This window comes from Hyaena hyaena, unplaced genomic scaffold, assembly GCF_003009895.1.
Source record: "Hyaena hyaena isolate Hyena2069 unplaced genomic scaffold, ASM300989v1 scaffold_296, whole genome shotgun sequence".
NCBI classification, from domain to species: domain Eukaryota; kingdom Metazoa; phylum Chordata; class Mammalia; order Carnivora; family Hyaenidae; genus Hyaena; species Hyaena hyaena.
Window position 1 is genome coordinate 678321 of NW_024080931.1, and position 18757 is coordinate 697077.

Sequence of the window (18757 nt, forward strand, 5' to 3'; positions counted from 1 at the left end):
TGCTGTCAGTGCAGAGCCTGACTTGGGGCCTGAATTTGCAAGCTGTGAGATCATGACCTGAGCTGAGATCAAGGGGCAGTCGCTTAGCCAAGTGAGCCACCCAGACGACCTCTCATTATTCTTAATAGCCCCCAACTGCAACAACCCAAGTTTACATCCAACAGAGAAGAGACCAGTAAATTGGGAGAGAGTCAGAATAGCAGAGGGATTGCAATGTGGGACGAGCAAGACAGGGCAAATCACAGTCAAGTCCAGAGAACAAAGGGGAGAACTATTGCTTTCTTGAAAAAAGTGAATTATTATGCAGCAAAGAACAAGGATAAGTTACTGACATGCACAATGTGAAAATTAATAAAGGAGCACCTGACTGGCTCAGTTAGTGAAGAAAGGTGACTTTTGATCTTGGGGTGGTGAGTTCAAGCCCCACGTGGAGTGTGGAGGTTACTTTAAATTAATTGATTGACTAAAATATTAAAAATAAATCAAGAAACACTTTCTTTTACTAAATAAAAAAAGAAAAGAAAGAGAAAACCTCATTTAGAATGGAGTCAGGAACCCCAGAAAGGGGGAGCTCTCACACTTAAACTTTGGGCAGAAGATTTTCTCCTGCCCAGAAACAGCCCAGCCAATGAAAAACCACTGTAACTCAGCCAATGAGAAGCTACCACAAGTCAGCCAATGAGAAGCCACCATAACTCAGCCAATGAGAAGCCATCCTCTTCCCGAGCTCTTCCTCTCCTGCAATGGACTTTGCTTCCAAGCAGCTCTTCCCAGCTTCCTCCTTTTTTTCTAGAAAGCAGTGGTCCTCCCCTTTGTTCTCTGCACTTGGCTACGATTTGCCCTGTCTCGTGCCTCCCAAATTGCAGTTCCTCCGCTCTTCTGAATAAGCTCATTTTGCTGATAAAATAACCGGCTGTTTTATTTTTAAGGTGGAGAGCGGCCACATAGGTGAGGATCCCAGTCACCATGTTGAGCAAAAGAAACCAGACACGAAAGGATCCACACTCAGAGTCCGTTTCGGTGAAGTGTTGGAGCACAAACTCAACTATGGCGACAGACCTCAGAGCAGCACTGCCCGCGGCGCCCGGGGCATTCCAGGGGCTGGAAGTGACGTATACATACACGTCTTGATCCGGGTGTGGGCTGTTGGGATTGTGGACACATGCAAAAGCCCTCTGAGCTGTCCGTGTAAGAGTCACATTTTTTAGGGCCTATAAATTATCCTTCAACACAAATCAAGAAAGAGAAAGTAAGATACGGTGGTGATGGAGGAAATGAGTCCTTTCCCTTTCCGGTGGGAGTTGAACCAGGGGCCCTAATTTGGAGAACAGTCGTTCAGTATTTAGTAAAAGCGAGAATCTATATTCTCCACGTCTGAGGAGAAGTCTCAGAAGTTCCCCTTTTTCCACAGCTGCCTTAGAGAAACGCTGTCCACTAAGTTCCCAAAGCATCTCCAGGTAACAAGGAGGGGGGAAACTGAGGCACAAATCAGAGCGTTCATCCTAGGCTCCACCTCACAGCTACTAAGTGTAAGAGTAGGGATTTGAACGCATCACTCAGTCATCCCCGACATCGTATTTACAGCCACCACCACATAAGGTAATGATGGCTGGTTTGGGTGGGGAAGGTGTGGGGGGACCCAAGAGGCACGGGAAGATGGGCTTAATGACCTGTCCATCTCCAGCTGCAGAAGTTCCAAAGGTAGGGATCACTTCTTTCTCCCGCGCCCCCAGTGGATTCCCAGAGCCTAGACATACCTGGCACACAGTAGGTGCTCAATAAAATCCCTCCCCAACCAGAGACTGAAGCTAAGTAAGGCACACTAAGTGGGGAGGACTTAGCATCCGTATAACTTCCATTGATTCCCCTCCCATGACTTTCCATGAACTTCAGACTGGAGTCCACAGACCTCTTCAGAGCCTGATGATGGAATTCGTAAGTCGTGGTGAAAAAAATTAACAACTTTGTTTCCACTGACTCTAACCGATATTTACCATTTCCTCAATTGTGAATGAAGCCATCAGCAGGACCTGTGACTTTGTCCCCAATGGAAAACCACAGGGATTTTTCTATCAGATTTCATGGCCACAACTGGAAATTCGGCAGACACTCAACACCACTATAAAATCACCCGGGTTATTAGATCTTGTCAGTTAATGTGGTGGTAAATAGAAAGGTAGGGCCCTGAGCGTGTTTGTTTTAGTATAGCTCTATTTCAAAAGTGTTTTCAAGTGATTATCTTACAAGTATTAAACACAATTTATTTTTTTTTAATTAGAGAGAGAGAGCAAGAGTGCGAACAAGGGAGAGGAGCAGAGGGAGAGAGACAGACAGAATCTTAAGCAGTCTCCAGCCTCAGCGTGGAGCCCAACTGGGGGGTCGACCCCATGACCTTGGCATCAAGATGTGAGCTAAAATCAAAAGTCGGAGGCTCAACAGACTGAACCACCCAGGCACCTCTAAACACAATGAAAAAAAATTTTTTAATGTTTATTTATTTTTGAGAGAGAGAGAGAGCCTGTGAGCAGGGGAGGGACAGACAGAGAGGGAGTCACAGAATTCAAAGCAGGCTCCAGGCTCTGAGCTGGCTGTCAACACAGAGCCCGATGCGGGGCTCAAACCCACAAACCGTGAGATCATGACCTGAGCCGAAGTCGGACGCTTAACCGACTGAGCCACCCAGGCACCCCCAACAATTTTTCAAATTGTGGTGAAATATACTTAACAGGAAATTTACCTTCTAGCCACTCTTAGGTGCAGGGCTCAGGGCCATCGAGCACTCTCACAGTGTCATGGAGCTGCCCCCACCATCCGTCTCCAGAACTTTCCATCTTCCCAAATCGAACCTCTGTCCCCATGAAACACTGACTTCCCACCCTCTGCCCCCACTGCTGGCTCCCACCATCTACTTCCTGTTTCTATAAATTGGACTCCTCTAGGGACTTCCTATGAGTGGAATCAGACAAGACTTTGCCTTTTGTGTCTGGCTTATTCCACGGGGCATAATGTACTCACGGTCCATCTAAGCTGTAGCAGATGTCAGATTTCCTTCCTTCTAAAGCTGCATAATATTCCCATGCGTGGATGGCCCACAGTTTGTTTATCCATTTAGTGACAATGAATCACTAAGCTGCTTTTTAAAACTATTTTAATAAATGGATTTCAACATAGCTACTTCCTTGTAAACCTCTTGCTTTTTGTTTTCTGTATCTACAATGGTATTTTGAGAAGGGGCTCTGAGTGTCTCCAAACTTACAAAGAAACCTGGCCAGACGCAGTAGGACTTTCGTCGGCCCTTCGTCCATTAAAATAAATAGTCAGAAATTACATTTTACAACTGTGGTGATATAAAGACAAATCTAATCCAGGATGAGCTATATTCATTGTTGTTGTTTTTTCTTTCTGATTTTAAAAGAAATGGAAACCTTTTAGGGGGAGGCTACAAGTATGATGGTCCCACCTCTTAACTCTGCCCAACGGATATGTGTACTGGGTCCAGGACCCCCCCCCCAAAAAAAAAGGTTAGGACTCCTTATGAATGTTTAAATGTTGTGTCTGCAGTTTCGAAATATGCCATCTTGCTGCCTTTCTTCTAGCCACCCGTGGATCCCCACCCCCCCTTCCGCCCCAGGGTGCCCAGAACCCGCCTTCCGCCCAATTTTGGGTAGCCCTCCGCCGATATTACTCTAGCCCCCTGTTTGGGGCAGTGGAAAGCACGATCCATTGACATGATCTATTTTTTTAAGCCGTCGTTACTCTCTCCCCGGACTGTGGGCGCCCCGAAGGCGAGGCTCTGGCCAAGTCGTGGCCCCCAGCGCCGGCGCCGGGAGGTGCCCGAACCGGCCGAAGGCGGGAGACCGCGGGGAGGAGGGGGCACGGCGGCGCTGCGGGGCGTCTCGGGGACTTTCCCTGTGGCGCGGGAAAGTGTGACCTCACCTTCCTGCTCCGCGCCCTGAGGGACGCGGAAGGGGCGGGCGGAGGCCAGGGGTGGAGCCGTCTGCGCGCCGTCCGCGCTGCGCCAGCCGCGGGCCCTGTCGCCGCGCAGAGGACCGAGCGGGACCCCGGGTAGGTGGCGAGGGGACGAAGGGGTTCGCGTCGGCGGGGGTGGCAGGTGTGGCCGGGCGCCCTCGATGCCTGCGGCTCCTCCCGGGGTTCGTGACTGGCTGCACCCGCGCCCCCCCCCGCTCATGGCGCCGGGGCGCCCCTTATTCGGTGTCCCCCTCCTTTCCCGGGTGGCTCTGGCCTTCCCCGACCCCCGGATCCCGCCTTACCCCCCATTGCTCCTCAACACCCCAGATCTTTTCCCAACACCCCGAATTCCTTCCCAACACCTCGAAGTCCACCCCACCCTCCCGGACCCGTCCCCGACACCCCCGTTCCTCCCCAGCGATCTCCCTCCGGCTGCCTGGACTCCTCCCAACACCCAGCAGCCCTCCCGACAACCTGGATTTCTCCCCTACATCTGGTACCTCCCCCCCCCACCCTCCCGCTAATTCCTGCCCAGTACCACCCCCTTTCCCCACCCCCTCCCCATGCTTCTGATTTCCTCGGAGAGCTTGGAGCCCCCTTCCCCAGCCGCGGTCCTTCCTGCCCCGCAAGCCCCGCCTCTCCCGCTCGCCCCGCCCCTTCGGGCCCTGAAGCTACTTTTCCCAGGGGCTCCAGGAACCCCCTCCCACGGGGGTTCCCTGCCTCCCCAGCCCGGCGCCGGCGCCCCCGCCCCTTCCCATGGGGTACGGGGTGGCCGGGTGGGTCCTCACCTCGGAGCCCCTGCGGGTGGGCCGGGTAGTGGCTGCGGGCACCGTTCTGACCTGGGGGGTCCCGGGTCCCTGTGGCTGAAGTAAGAGGTCGGGAAGGGGCCACCGCGGGACACCCACCCGAGCTGGAGGCCTGGGGCGGGTGGGATGGGGCCTCAACCTGCCTGCGCCCGGCTCCTCCTCCGAATGGGGGGCGGTGGGGGGGGGGTTCGTCCTTGAACGGGCATTTCCGGCGAAGCTGCCGCGTGCAAGGACAGCTGGCCAGTGTGCTGGGCACGTAGTAGGGGCAAAGCAGTGCCCTCACGGAGCCCTTAGTCAAGACAAGCCAGCCAAGCAAGGTGACGTTTGCCCAGTGCAGAGAATGGATTTCTAGCGGCTTCTCCACTGGCCTGGCGTGCGGGTTCCTCAGTTCCAGGCTTCCAAGGCGCCGGCACATAGTAGGTCCTCAGGGCATAAGGGCAGGAACCCTGGAGCCAGGCTTCTGGTTTCAGTCCCTGTCCCTTTACTTTCCACCTGTGTGACCCAGGGCAAGGAGCTCTGCCTCTCTGGGTGTAAACAGGCAGCCAACACAGCCCTCACTTCCAGGGCTGTCATGGGCTTTTCAGTATCTGCTCCCTAGTAGGTGATCAGGAAACACGTGTTGAACAAATGCCCCTTCAGTCTCCTGCACGTTTTTCAGGAACATTCTAGATACATTTTGCCTTCCGTGTCTTGTCACATTTCTTTTTTTTAATAACATTTTTTAACGTTCATTCCATTTTGAAGGACAGAGAGACACAGAGTGCAAGCAGGAGAGCGGCAGAGAGAGAGACACACACACACAGAATCGGAAGCAGCTCCAGGCTCCGAGCTGTCAGCACAGAGCCTGACACAGGGCTTGAACCCACAGACTGTGAGATCATGACCTGAGCCGAGTTGGACACTTAACTGACTGAGCCACCCAGCCACCCCTATAAATTTTTTTAAAAATTTTATTCATTTATTTTGAGAGAGAGAGTGGGAGAAGGGCAGAGAGGGAGAGAGAGAGAATTCCAAGCAGGCTCCGCACAGTCAGCATGGAGCTGGATGCGGGGCTCCAACTCATGAACCATGAGATCATGACCTGAGCCGAAATCAAGGTGCCACCCAGGGGCCCCTGTAACATTTCTTAATTAGCCCGAAGGAGCGAATCACGCCTCTACTGTGTGTCAGTCCCGGGGAGAGCAGATTAGACTTTTTGTCCTGCTGGGGAGAGGAGTCAGCAGGAAGCATTTATTGAGCACCTACTGTGTGCCAGGTGCTGTTCCGTCCAGTCACTATTAAGTACCTACTGTGTACCAGTCCTTAGATAGCTGTGTAACCAGACAATTGCATGTCCCTGTCTTGCGGTGCTCACTCAGTGATGCGTGTTCCACAAAGTAGGTAAAAGCTGTAGTGTCGGGTAAGGCAAAGAACCAAGCAGGGAGTGTGGGGGATGGGCTTCAGGTTTAGGCAGGGGCGCCAAGGTTGACCTTGACGAGGCAGTGACGTTTGAGCTGAGATCTGAAGGCGACAAGGGAGCCCGCCATGCGGGTATCTGGGGAAGGGTGTCCTAGGCCGAGGAACAGCTCATGCAAAGGCCCTGACACAGGATCAGGGAGGCGTGTTTAAGGAACAGTGTGGCCGGATCCGAGGGAGCAAGGGGGAGTGGAAGGAGGTGAGGTCAGGGAAGGGACCGGGGATGGGGGTGGGGGAGGGGGACTTGGTCCAAGGAGCCACGCCTGAGATGCCTGATTTCTCCCTCCTGACCACCAAGCAGCCCCTTATTTTCTGTCTAGAACATTCAGGACAAAAGCCCAGGTACCCTCCTTGCCTCCCCTGCTCCTCTCCCTTTCTCCAGATTGTCCACAACCGCCCCCCTCACATCCTTGAGACCCCCCACCTGGTCCAGCCCCCATCATTGCTGGGCGGGGCCAGTGGTCAGCGCCACCCCGACCCAGGCTCCTCCCCCTGCTCCCCACAGTCATTCTTCCGGAAGCGGCCACTGGAGGGCGCCTCTGAGCCCCTGAGCCAGGTCCCCCTCCCCTCTGCCCACAGGCCTCCGGAGCCCCCACCCCATTCAGGGAGCCCAAGTTCAAGGCCCGGAAGGGCCTGCGCCCCTTTCTTTTCTCTCCCGCTCATACACTCTGCTCCAGGCACACGGGCCGCCGCCCTGCTGCTGCAACACGCCGGACTCTGCACCAGGACCTTTGCACTTGCTGCTGCTTTCGCCTGAAACTCTTTGCCCCCAGATCTTCGCCTGAGTCGCTCTCTTACCTCCTTCAGGTCTCCACCAGCGTGTCCTTTCCCGCCAGCGGCCTCCCTTGCTCTTCAGTCTCCTATTCCTCCCAGCCGCGCCCCGGGTGCGTTTTCTTCGGCACTTTTCCATTCTCTGCAGCTTATCATTGGTCTCCCCCACCTAGACTGCGAGCGCTGCCCCCCTGGGGCCGCAAGGGCAGCCCTTTGTCCATACGAGGTGCTCCAGAGAGATTTGCCCAGTGCGTGAAGAGACATCTAGGACTGCGGGGGAGGAGAGGAGGCGATGGGCAGGAGCCACGTGTGGGTAAAAATGTTTTAAAAGAGGAAGAGGAAAGGGGCACCCGGTGGTTCGGTCAGTTTAGTGTCAGACTTGGGCTCAGGTCATGATTGCGGTGTGTGGGGTGTGGGTTCGAGCCCCGCCGTCCGCCCTGTGCTGACAGCTCGGAGCCTGGAGCTGCTTCCCATTCTGTCTCCCTCTCTCTGCCCCTCTCCCGCTCACACTCTGTCTCTCAAAAATAAAGAAACATTAAGAAAATTCTTTTTTAAAAAAGGTTGGAAACATCGGTGCCCCGTAGCTGTCCTGCCAGCCATTAGTCACGTTTGTCCCTCTGCGGAGTAGGGGGAAGTCACATCCCCGGTTCTGGTCAAACTGTGTCTGTAAAGGGCCAGAGAGCGGGTGTTTTCAGCTCGCAGGCAGGCCACGCGGTCACTGCCACTGCCGCAGCCACTCGACTCCGCAGCCGTAGTTTGAAGGCGGCCACGCGCTGTGTGTACCTCGGTGGGCGTGGCTGTGTGGCAAGAACGTGATTTACTGAAACAGCCAGTGACCCCTGGCCTGGGCAGTTATCCGTAGTGTCAGGAGAGCAAGCCTTTGTTTGTTTAAACTAATCTCTGCCTGACTTGGGGCTTGAACTCAGTCGCACACTGTACCGCCTGAGCCAGCCAGATGCCCCCATCATCAGGCCAGTCTTGATTTTTACAATCTGCAGAAGGGTAGGGAGTGAGCTGTGGGGATTCTCAGGAAAAGTGTTGCAGGCAGAGAGGGCAGCCAGTGTAAAGGTCCTGAGGCAGGACTGTGCCTGGCAAGTTTGAGATCAGTGGCCTTCAGAGGAGGCACTAGATTGGGGGCATCTGGGTGGCTCGGTCGGTTAAGCTCCCGACTTCGGCTCAGGACATGATCTCGCGGTTCGTGGGTTCGAGCCCTGCGGTGGGCTCTGTGCTGACAGCTCGGAGCCTGGAGATGCTTTGGATTCTGTGTCTCCCTCTCTCTCTGCCCCTCCCCTGCTTGCACGCTGTCTCTATCTCTCCCTCTCTCAAAAATAAACATTAAACAATTTTTAAAAATATTTGAATCGATTGCCAACTTGACAAAACTTAGCAGTTTCCTGAAACTGCATTTCTGGCTTCTCTTGAAATATTAGCCAACATGGTCCCATGGAGTCCCTTTTCCTCACGGCAGCACACCTAAGTTGCGGCCACCACATTTAGACAGGTGTAAGGTGGTTCTAACTTTTTAGGTCCCGCCTCCCTCAGTGTGAAAGTTCAAGTCCTCCCCACGACTCGCCTGTCTCCTCCCCTTCTCCGACTCTCCCCCTCTCCCCCTCCCTCACTCAGCCCTGAGGGCCTCCTCCCTGCTCCTCCATCAAGCTGGGCTGGTCCTGCCCCAGGGCCTTTGCATATGCAGCTCCCGCTGCCAGGACCACTCTTTCCTCAGATGTCCCTGTGGGTCACTGGCTCCATTTTTCTATCCTGTTGAAATCTCTGTCATCGTTGAAGCTTTCTTGAATCACGTTTAAGACTTCGAACACCCACCCCCGACTCATGGGGTTCGAGACCCTCCTTCCCGCCTGCTGTTTCTCCGTGGCATTTATCCCCGGCCCCAAGCTGTGAATGTCAGTCGCTGGCACTTGGGGAGGGGAGTAGTCTGTGCTGTTTCAACTCCCCCCCAGGCAGCATTTCAGCATGTCAGGCCGCTTCTGTTTCTGAAACAGCCAGACAGCCACTCTCCTCTTTACCTTCTTCCCCCCAGCTGCCCCCTCCTCTTCTGCCCTGGCCCCCCTTGCGCCTCTGCCCCCAGTGCTGGCTACCCCCGTGCTCTCTCTGGCCTGCGTCTGACCTTCCTGGGATCTTTGACCTTGGCCCTGGAGCCCCAGAGTGGCCTGCATCGACTCAAAGCAAACTTCTTAAAACTCGTGAATCGTTGGTGCAGTGAGGTCTGTGATTGACCAGCGAAGGGGGGTGGTTCCAGGGTCAGCTGTTGGCCTGTGTGCCAGGACCACTCAGTGTCAGCACCCAGCAACACCCGGGGCTGGATCATTCTCGGGGGCGGGGGGGGGGCGTCCTGGGCACCATGCGGCCCGGGCGGGGTGAGCAGCATCCCTGACCACCTGCTCAACGCCTGGACCACCATGACACCCACAGACGTCCTAGACATGGCCAAGCGTCCGGGGCGGGGGGTCAGGACTGTTGTCAGTGGAGGGCTTCTGTACCTTAGGGCTGTCATCGTGGCCACGAGGCTGGACCAGGCCAAAGGGCATGTAAAGTGTTCTCAGTCTCCTGGGATAGATCTGAAGTGGGACTTTTTCTAGGTCTGAATATGACCTGCTTTGAGCTCTCGGCGACCTAAGTCCCGGGGCTCGGAGCCACCACCCCACCCCCCGCAAGCGTCTGTCACGTGCACTTGGGAAAGGCCTTTTTCCGTGCCTGTGTTTCATCCACAACATTGGGATGACAGGAGTTCTGGCCTCATTCATTCATTCACCCCACAAGTATTTGTGAGGTCCCTGCTCCGTGCCAGGGAGACCCAGGCCCCTCCTCAGTGCCCCCGGGGGTCAGGAAACAGATGACAAATGCGAAAAGTCTAACAGACAAGGCAGGCTCACCCGTGATGCCGTGGGGGCGGGGACAAGGTGGCGTGGGGGAGGCAGACTGGGAAGGACAGCGGCGGACGTGCAGGCGGCTCCGGGCCTGAGAATGACGATGGGAATAGGTGGCTCAGGCCAAGGGCCGAGGAAGGAACCAGCTTGGCCGCCTTGCTCTGTTACGCACAGAGCCGGCTCTCGGTGATGGCCGGCGCCTCCTACTAACAGCACGGCCTGTATCATTAGCCAGTGCTGCGGAAGGTACCCCAGAACTCGTGGTGTAAAAACCGCAGACATCGGGGGCACCTGGGTGGCTTAGTCGGTTAAGTGTCCGACTTTCGCTTAGGTCATGATCTCGCGGTTCGTGGGTTCGGGCCCCGCATCGGGCTCTGTGCTGACTGCCAGCTCAGAGCCTGGAGCCTGTTTCAGTCTGTGACTCCCTCTCTCTCTGACCCTCCCCTGCTCATGCTGTCTCTCTCTCTCTCTCCTAGAAATACATTAAAAAAAAAAAAAAAACACGCAGACATCGGGGCACCTGGGTGGCTCAGTGTGTGTTGAGGGTCTGACTCTTGATTTCAGCTCAGGTCACGATCCCGGGGTGGTGGGATTGAACCCTGCGTTGGGCTCTGTGCTGAGTGTGAAGCCTGCTTGAGGTTCTCTCTCTTTCTCTCTCCCTCTGCCCCTCTCCCCTGCTTGTACTCTCTCTCTCTCTCTCATAAATAACATAAAATAAAAAGTGAAATGACAACCCACAGAATAGGATAAAATATTTAAACATAAATTAAAACAACAAACAGTTATCATCTCACACAGAGAGAGGCCAGGTGTCAGGAATCTGCAAGGAGATGAGTTGGGGGGCTCTGGCTGGATCTCTGCTGAGGCCACGGTCGAGCTGTGGGCGGGGGGCCCCTCCTATGAAGGCTCGACTGGGGCTGGAGTTGCTGGGTGTCCAGGATGAACCCTCGTGGCTCTGGCCTTGGGTTCCTCACCGAACAGGCCTCTCCAGAGGCACTTGCCACGTGGCTTACCCCCAACAGGGTGCCAGAGAGGGACCAAGAAGAACGCCAGTGTTTTATGTCACCAGTGTGGCCCATCGCTCGATTCTGCTGTGACCCGTTGGCCCCGGGGCTGGATCCCGGCTTCCGGCTGCAGGCCCCGCCCTGGGCTGTGAGCACCAGTACCAGGATGGTGGTCAGTGCGGGCTGCCTGGGAGCCGGATTCCCTCCCTGGGGAGCACGTATCGGGTGCCTACTGACTTCTGGTCCTCGGGGCCCAGAACATTCCATGTGCCATGGCAGCACAACTCTCTGAGACGATCCCATAAGTGAGCTTATTATTATCCCCAACAGGCAGTGTGGTTTTGTGGTCGGGCACCCAGCCTATACCCATGGGCTGTGTCCTCTGGGCAAGTAACTCCACGTCTCTGGACACATTTCTTCTTCTTCCTTTTTTTTTTTCATGTCTATTTATTTTGAGAGAGAGAGAGACAGACAGTGTGAGCAGGGGAGGGGCAGAGAGAGAGGGAGACACAGAATCCGAAGCAGCTCCAGGCTCCGAGCTGTCAGCACAGAGCCTGACGCGGGGCTCGAACCCATGAACCGTGAGATCATGACCTGAGCCTAAGTCGGACACTTAACCAACTGAGCCCCTGGGCGCCCCGTCCGGATGCATCACTGTCCTTTGCAAATGGGGAGAATCAAAGCATCTCCCTCTTGGGTGAGGCCAGGCAACTGCTGGCCGCTCTCAACTTGCAGGGAGGGAAATGCAGGTGGGAGTGGAGGTGGGTAGAGGGGAGGGGACACGCCTTTCCCAAGGTCACCCTGATAGGTCCTGCTGGCACTGAAGGCAGGTGGGGGGGGGGGTTCTGGGCCACCTCCCAAAGCGGCTCCCTTCTGGAGGTGAACGTGTTTTTCTCGCCCCCCAGGTCTGCCCCAGCGCCCCCCATGGGATCGGTGTGGTGAGCACGCGGGGTGCACCGAGCATGTGGGAAGGCAGGTGCCGTGGATCATGCCACCAGCACCCAGTGCTGCTGCCGGCGGCCGCACCCACCCGCGCCCATGGCCCGAACGGGCCCGTCGCTCTCCAGCGCCTTCGACATTCTAGGTGCCGCAGGCCAGGACAAGCTGCTGTATCTTAAGCACAAGCTGAGGAGCCTGCACCCGGGCTGCCGGGGGGCGGGCCTCCTACACGCCATGGTGCTCCTGAAGCTGGGCCAGGAGACGGAGGCCAGGATCTCCCTGGAGGCGCTGAAGGCGGACGCGGTGGCCCGGCTCGTGGCCCACCAGTGGGCGGGCGCGGACAGCGCCGAGGCCCCGGAGGAGCCCCCGGACTTGCCCTGGGCCGTTGCCAGGGTCTACCACCTGCTGGCCGAGGAGAAGCTGTGCCCGGCCTCCATGCGGGACTCAGCCTACCAGGCAGCCCTCCAGACCTTCAGCTCCAGGGACGACCAGCGGCTGCCGGAGCTCCAGGGCGAGGCCCGGGATCGCTGTGGCTGGGGGATCGCCGGGGCCCCCGGGGTCTTCCAGCCCCTTCGCTCCGATCAGGGCTGCCTCCCGCCATCCTCGGCATCCCCCTCGGGCACCCGCAGCCTCCCGAAGCCCATTGAGAGCCCCTCGGGCTGGAGCAGAGGGTGTTCCCTGAGATCCACCGGCAGTCCCGCCTCCTTGGCCAGCAATCTGGAAATTAGCCAGTCGCCCACCGTGCCCCTTCTCAGCCAGCCCCGCACCGGTCACGTGCCCAGCAGGCTGTGTGAGGAGACCCAGGCGGGCCCGGAGCCCGAACCTGCCTCCATGGGCTGCCAGGAACCTGAGGAGGTGAGCTGGCCGCCATCGGACGACGCTGTCAACCCTTCGCCTGGGGAGATAGCCAGCCCTCCGTCTGGGGAGACGGAAGGCCCCTCACCGGAAGGCCCCTCGCTAGAGGGCCCCTCATCCGGGGAGACTGCCAGCCCCCAGATGCCACCAGACAGCCCGGCCCCTAGACTTCCCGAGGTGGTCCCAGATGTGAGCCCTGTGGGCCAGCCGGACCCCCCGAAAGCTCTGGAAACGGGCAGCCACTACCCGGTGGAGTGCAGCGATAGGCTGGGAGCCCCCACGTCTCTCCCGGTGCCTTCCAGAAACACGTGTCCTGACAAGGACCCGACCCCACTCTCACGCCCTGTAGAAGACACTGCTTCCCAGAGCCCACTCCCCTGCCCACCGCCCCCCTCGGCCCCAAGGACGTCGGCGCCCTGCCCATCCCCATCCCCGTCCATCCCTTCGTCGGCTTCCCCTGCCGCCTGGAGCCCCTGTCCCCCGCCCCCTGAGCTGGAGTCGGAGCAGAAATTCTACAACTTTGTGATCCTGCACGCCGGAGCCGATGAGGACATTGCCCTGCGCGTCCGAGAGAGGCTGGAGGCCCTGGGCGTCCCCGACGGGGCCACCTTCTGCGAGGACTTCCAGGTGCCCGGGCGCGGGCATCTGCACTGCCTGCAGGACGCCATCGACCACTCGGCCTTCACGCTGCTGCTGCTCACCCCCAACTTCGACTGCCAGCTGGGCCTGCACCAGGCCGGCCAGTCGCTGATGAACAGCCTCACGCGGCGCGAGCGCCAGGACTGCGTGATCCCCTTCCTGCCGCGGGAGAGCTCGCTGGAGCAGCTCAGCGCGCACACGCGCGGCCTGCTCACCAGCCTGGTGTGGCTGGACGAGCGCTCCCAGATCTTCGCCAGGAAGGTGGCCAACACCTTCAAGCCGCAGAGGCTGCGGGCCCGCAGGGAGCACTGGCGGAGGGAGCAGCACCTGCGCGCGCTGCAGGAGGAGCGCCAGCAGCTGGAGGGCGAGCGGCAGCGGGTCTCAGCGCTCAACGCCGCCTACTCGGCCTATTTCCAGAGCCACTCGGCCTGGCAGGCGCAGATGGAGACGCTCCGGGTGGCCTTCGGGAGCCATATGCCCTTCGGGACCCCGGGGCCTCTGGGAGCGCCCCCGCCCTTTCCCTCCTGGCTGGGCCAGCAGCCGCCGCCGCCCCCCGCGCCTCCGTGGCCGGGCGGCGCCCCCGCAGCCGCCTTCCCGCAGCCCCCCGCGCCCCCCCAGAGCCCGGGGCTGCAGCCCCTCATCATCCACCACGCGCAGATGGTGCAGCTGGGCCTCAACAACCACATGTGGAACCAGAGGGGGACCCAGGCGCCCGAGGACAAGACGCAGGGCGCCGAGTGACCGACGACCCCGGCCTGGGGGGGGGGGGCGCCCCCTCCGCCCCCCACCGTGCCCAGGGAGGGCGGAGGAGCGCGACGTCATCTGCAACTTTCAGGACATCGCTGGGGCGACCTTCATCTCTCCGGAAATCGTGCAAAATGGGCCCCGATGACTTTCTGGGGCGCAAGGGGGGACCCGGAATTGGAGGTGGCATTTACAGATTCTCACCTGGGTGCTGGTGGCGGTGGGGAGCGGGCTGGGGGACGTGGGCACTGTGCTTCAACGTTAATAAATATTTATTGAACGCTTCTCCACGGCGGTTCCACTCTGGGAGACTGGCCACTGGTCCCAAAAAAGGGAACCGGAAGAGAGGGGCTCGCTTCGCCCCGGGCGGGGCATGGGTCGGAAGTTGCGCGCAGTTTCTCTCATTTCATTGGTCGGAGCGTAGTCACGTGGGTCCTTCGGCTGCAAGGGAAGTCGGGAAATGTAGTCTTCTGCGGGACAGGCTGGACCGTGTACTTAGCTAGAAGTTTTGATTCCTATATACCAGAGAACGTGGAGAGAAAAGATACTGGGAGATATTTATTGCTGGTGCCGTCTCTCTCTCTTTTTTTTTTTTTTGCCTGGAAGGGGTCCTGCCTTGATGCCCCTCCCGCCCAGTACCCCATTCTGGACTCAGATCCCACCATGTGATCTTAGGCGAGAGCCTTTGGCTTGCTCAGCCTCAGGCTCTCATCTGAGAAGTGGGTTCATGATGCCGGTGTTTCAGGGTTGTCAGCAGATCCTTTGCGATACACTGACACTCCAGTGTTAAGTGCTCATTAACTGCAGGCCCAGAGAGGAGAGGGTGAATCTTTTTCAGCACACACCTTTGAGAAGGAATAGAATGAACATTTGTTGGACACTCACATGTACGGATCCCGGAGGCTTTAAATATCTCCACGTATTTTGTTTTATTTTTTAATCTTTTTTATTTTTTTTAAAGTAAGCTCTGTGCCCAATGTGGGGCTCAAAGTCATGAACCCAACATCGAGTCACATGCTGCACTACTGAGCCTGCCAGGCGGCCTTGAACCTATTTGAATCCCCAAAATTGAACCCCCTCGGGGAAGAAGCTTATAGCATTGGGCAAATTTTACAGAAAAGAAAAACAGGCTCAAAGAGGTGAATTCTGGTCCCCGAGGTCACACAGGTCGGGAGTGGGAGACTGTAATTTCCAAGGGCCAGAACACAGAAAGGGCAAATTCGACCTGGTTGAGCCAAGAAGCTGCTGGCTCCTCCCACCCAACTGCCTCCTGCAAACATGAACTCTTTCCTCCGTTTCTCGGGGCCCAGGAGGGCGGGCAGGCTGACTCACCCAGGCAGCCAGATACCACTTGCTATTCTAGTCGCTGACTTAGATTTTGTCAGGGCTCTGCCCGGGCCTCCATAGCGCTGACGTCAAGCCTGGGGAGGAGCCCCTGAAATCAGCTTCCAGGGTGCTGCAAGGTGGGGTGGGTTTGTGGGCAGACTATTTCTGATCATCGAGGAGGGAGCTAGCCACAAATCACCGGACAGCTGCAGTGAACAGGCTCATTTGAATAACATTTATGGAGTGCCTACTGTGTGCCTGGATTGCCCTGGGCATGGGAGTACAGTAGGGGCACTCAGTACATCCCTGGAGTGGAGTCAGAGGGGAGGGAACAATGAATGAATCATCAAATGAAGCAGCAATAATTTCTGAAAGTGAAGAGCTATCAGAAGAAATGAACAGTGAAACGGGAGTGTCCCAGGAGGGAAGACTTTGGACTGAGCAGCCAGGAGGCTAAGGAGCTGGTGTTACAGCCAAGACCTGTCGAAAGAGGAGCTGGCTGGGATGAGAGGAGCTTGAGGACTGGGTGATTTTCTGGAAGGAGGGAAACATGGGGCGCCTGGGTGGCTTGGTTAAGCGTCTGACTTTCGCTTAGGTCATGATCTCGTGGTTCGTGGGTTCGAGCCCTGCGTCGGGCTCTGTGCTGACTGCCAGCTCAGAGCCTGGAGCCTATTTCAGAGACTGTAAAACCCACTCTCTCTGACCCTCCCCTGCTCACGCTGTCTCTCTCTCTCTCTCCTAGAAATAAATAAAATATTAAAAATATATATATATAAAAAGAGGGAAACAGCTCATGCAAAGGCCCTGGGGTAGAGCCCTGCCTGGCATGTTGTTGGAGGAACTGGAAGAAGACCTTGTGGCTACAGCAGAGTGGGGAACGGGGAGAGAGTGTGGAGGGCAGGAAAGGGAGGGGACGCATGACTTTGTGGGCCTGGGGAAGGGCTTGGGCTTTTCCCGCAGGGAGGTGGAAATTCTGGGGCCCCTTAGCAGGCGGGGGAGGGGAGGGGGAATCGGATTCCAGTTCTCACAGGCGTCCTCTGGTGGCTTCTCTGGAAAGGACAGACTAGAAGGGCGATGCAGGCCTGAGTGAGCCTGGGACCAGAGGAGTGGCAACAGACCTGGCCCAGGCCAGCTACTGCGGGGGGCTGGACCCATGCTGGGTGCAGAGGAAGGACAAGCGGCCACATTAAGAGCTTGAACCCCTATTAACCCCTGAGAAATCGTGAGACGTGGAACAAGTCACAGCCCTTTTCTGGGCCTCATCTTTCCCATAGGTATGTGGTCCTAGTGACTTCCGGTCTGGAATTCCAATACTTCGCACGACCCTGTGCTGCCCCAGCGTATTTAAAGGACAATCATTCTGAACCCCCTGGGCTGAGGGTTTTACAGGCCACATGAGCTTATTTCGTCTTCCCAGTAGCCCAGGGGCTAGAGACCATCACTGCCCCAATTTACAGATGAAGAAACCGAGGCCCAGAGAGGTGAAGTCATTTACCCGGGGTCACACAGCACACAAGTAGACTTTAGGGGCAGAAGAAGGAGCCGGGTGTTCTCTGCGGGATTCTCGCCCATGCAGAGATTGTGCACGCTGTTGATTCATTGCCTACATTTTTCCTTCTTAATCTGGGAAATAGTTTTGTTGCTGTCTCTGCTTGTTAATTCCTGGTTTCTCCGCCACACCGTGCGTACCCTGAGACCGCCGGGGTGGGTCTGTCTGGGTCCAGGTAGTGTTTTCAGAAGCCAGCACAGGAAGTGGCGCACAGTAATTGCTCAGTGAGTCCGTTGACAAACACTGTAAGGAGCACCTGCTGGGTGCAGCCCTGCGCTGGGCGCCGCTCTCCACCCCCACGGAGTTCACCGGTCGCTGAGTGGAAGGGATATGGATTCCTCCATCTGTTTATCCAACCCGCATTTATTGAGCTCCTTCCGGGTGCAGGCCCTTTGGGCACAGTGGTGACTCAGTGGTCACCATGCCCCCAGCGTGACGCAGGACGACCCCAATCTGTTCTGCGAGGGATCGGGGTCCACTGCTGGAGACAGAGACGATGTTGGGCGATGAGGCCCGTGAAGGAGACGTATAGGGGGCTCCGGAGGCCCAAAGGGGGCCGTTGAGGAGCCCGGGGGGATTAAGAAAAGCTTCTGGAAGGAGGAAGTAAGCTGAGACCTGAAGCCTGAGTTGGAACGAGCCTTGGGTTGGGAAGAGACTTCCTGGAGGTGGGCACAGCATGGACAAAGGTACCGGGGCGAGAAGAGCTCGGGGCTTGGGCTATGGCCACGCGCCACGGCCACGGTTCCCCAGTGGACACTCAGCCACACGTCCTGCCGCCTTGGCGCCCCCTGGTGGCCGCCACCGCCCCTAGGCCAGTGCGCCCCAGCGGCCCCGTCTGGGGTGTTTCCGGGGAAACCCCCTCTCCCCGCTAAGACAAACAGCCTTAAGGAAAAATAAGGGGCAAGTTTTTGAAAATTTCCCCTCCTTTAAAAACTGCGAGACATGGGGGCGCGGGGTGGGGCGGTGCTCAGTCAGTGAAGCTTCCAACTTCGGCTCAGGTCATGATCCCACGGTCACGAGTTCGTGCCCCACATCGGGCTCTGGGCTGGCAGCTCGGAGCCTGGAGCCTGCTTCGGATTCTGTCTCCCTCTCTCTCTGCCCCTCCCCTGCTCGTTCTCTGTCTCTCAAAAAAATGAATAAACGCTAAAAAAATTTTTTAATAAAATATAAAAATTGTGAAACATGAATCAATAACATGATTTCTTTTCGGAGGTTAATAGCTGTGTCCCTGCTTGGATGTCTTTCCGAGGTGGTTAGATCTTGTACACACTTCTCCCGCTCTCTGGGCCCAGAGAGGGCAATGCATTGCCCAGTGTCACACAGTGCATGCGTGGCTGCCCCTGGGCCCGGGCAGAAAGAACTTGAGCGACTTGGAGTTTGAATCCCGCAAGTCTTCTGCATCTCCAGCGCATGCCCACCAGAGGGCGCCCGTGAGCACCCCTAATGCTCCCACCGGCGCTGGGCTCCCACTTCCCTCGGGAAAAGCCTAAGTCCTCCGCAGGGCCCCAAGGCTCTGCACACCTTGCCCTCTCCTCCTCGCTCGCTCCCCCTCCCCTAGTCTGTATGAGGCCATGCGGGCCTCGACACGCCGGTGTGGCCCTGCCCCAGGACCTTCACATGGGCTGCTCCCGCAGCTTGGAACGCCCTTCCTACATAGCTCCCTGCTTAGCACTTTTAGACGAATAAGTAATAATGTCACTTATTATCCATTGAGCACCTTGTTTATCAGCTGCCTTCCCCATGAGGATGCGAATTTTATCTGTTGATTTCTCTGCTGGACCCCAGTAGCTGCCACATAGCAGAGGCTCAATTAAT

At 57.0% G+C, this 18757-nt stretch overlaps 1 protein-coding gene across 2 annotated transcripts; it reads left to right on the top strand.

Annotated features, from left to right (window-relative positions):
* Positions 1-3982: 3982 nt before the first annotated feature.
* TICAM1 (toll like receptor adaptor molecule 1) lies at positions 3983-14297 on the top strand. 2 transcript variants are annotated; one of them, XM_039247577.1, is made up of 2 exons: positions 3983-4065; positions 11796-14297. In XM_039247577.1, the coding sequence occupies exon 2, from the start codon at positions 11929-11931 to the stop codon at positions 14062-14064; it is 2136 nt and encodes a 711-aa protein (XP_039103508.1). In that variant the 5' UTR covers positions 3983-4065; positions 11796-11928; the 3' UTR covers positions 14065-14297. The 2 variants fall into 2 exon arrangements, with proteins under 2 accessions (XP_039103508.1, XP_039103509.1); XM_039247578.1 differs by lacking the exon at positions 3983-4065 and adding an exon at positions 9121-9223.
* The last annotated feature ends 4460 nt before the right edge of the window (positions 14298-18757 follow it).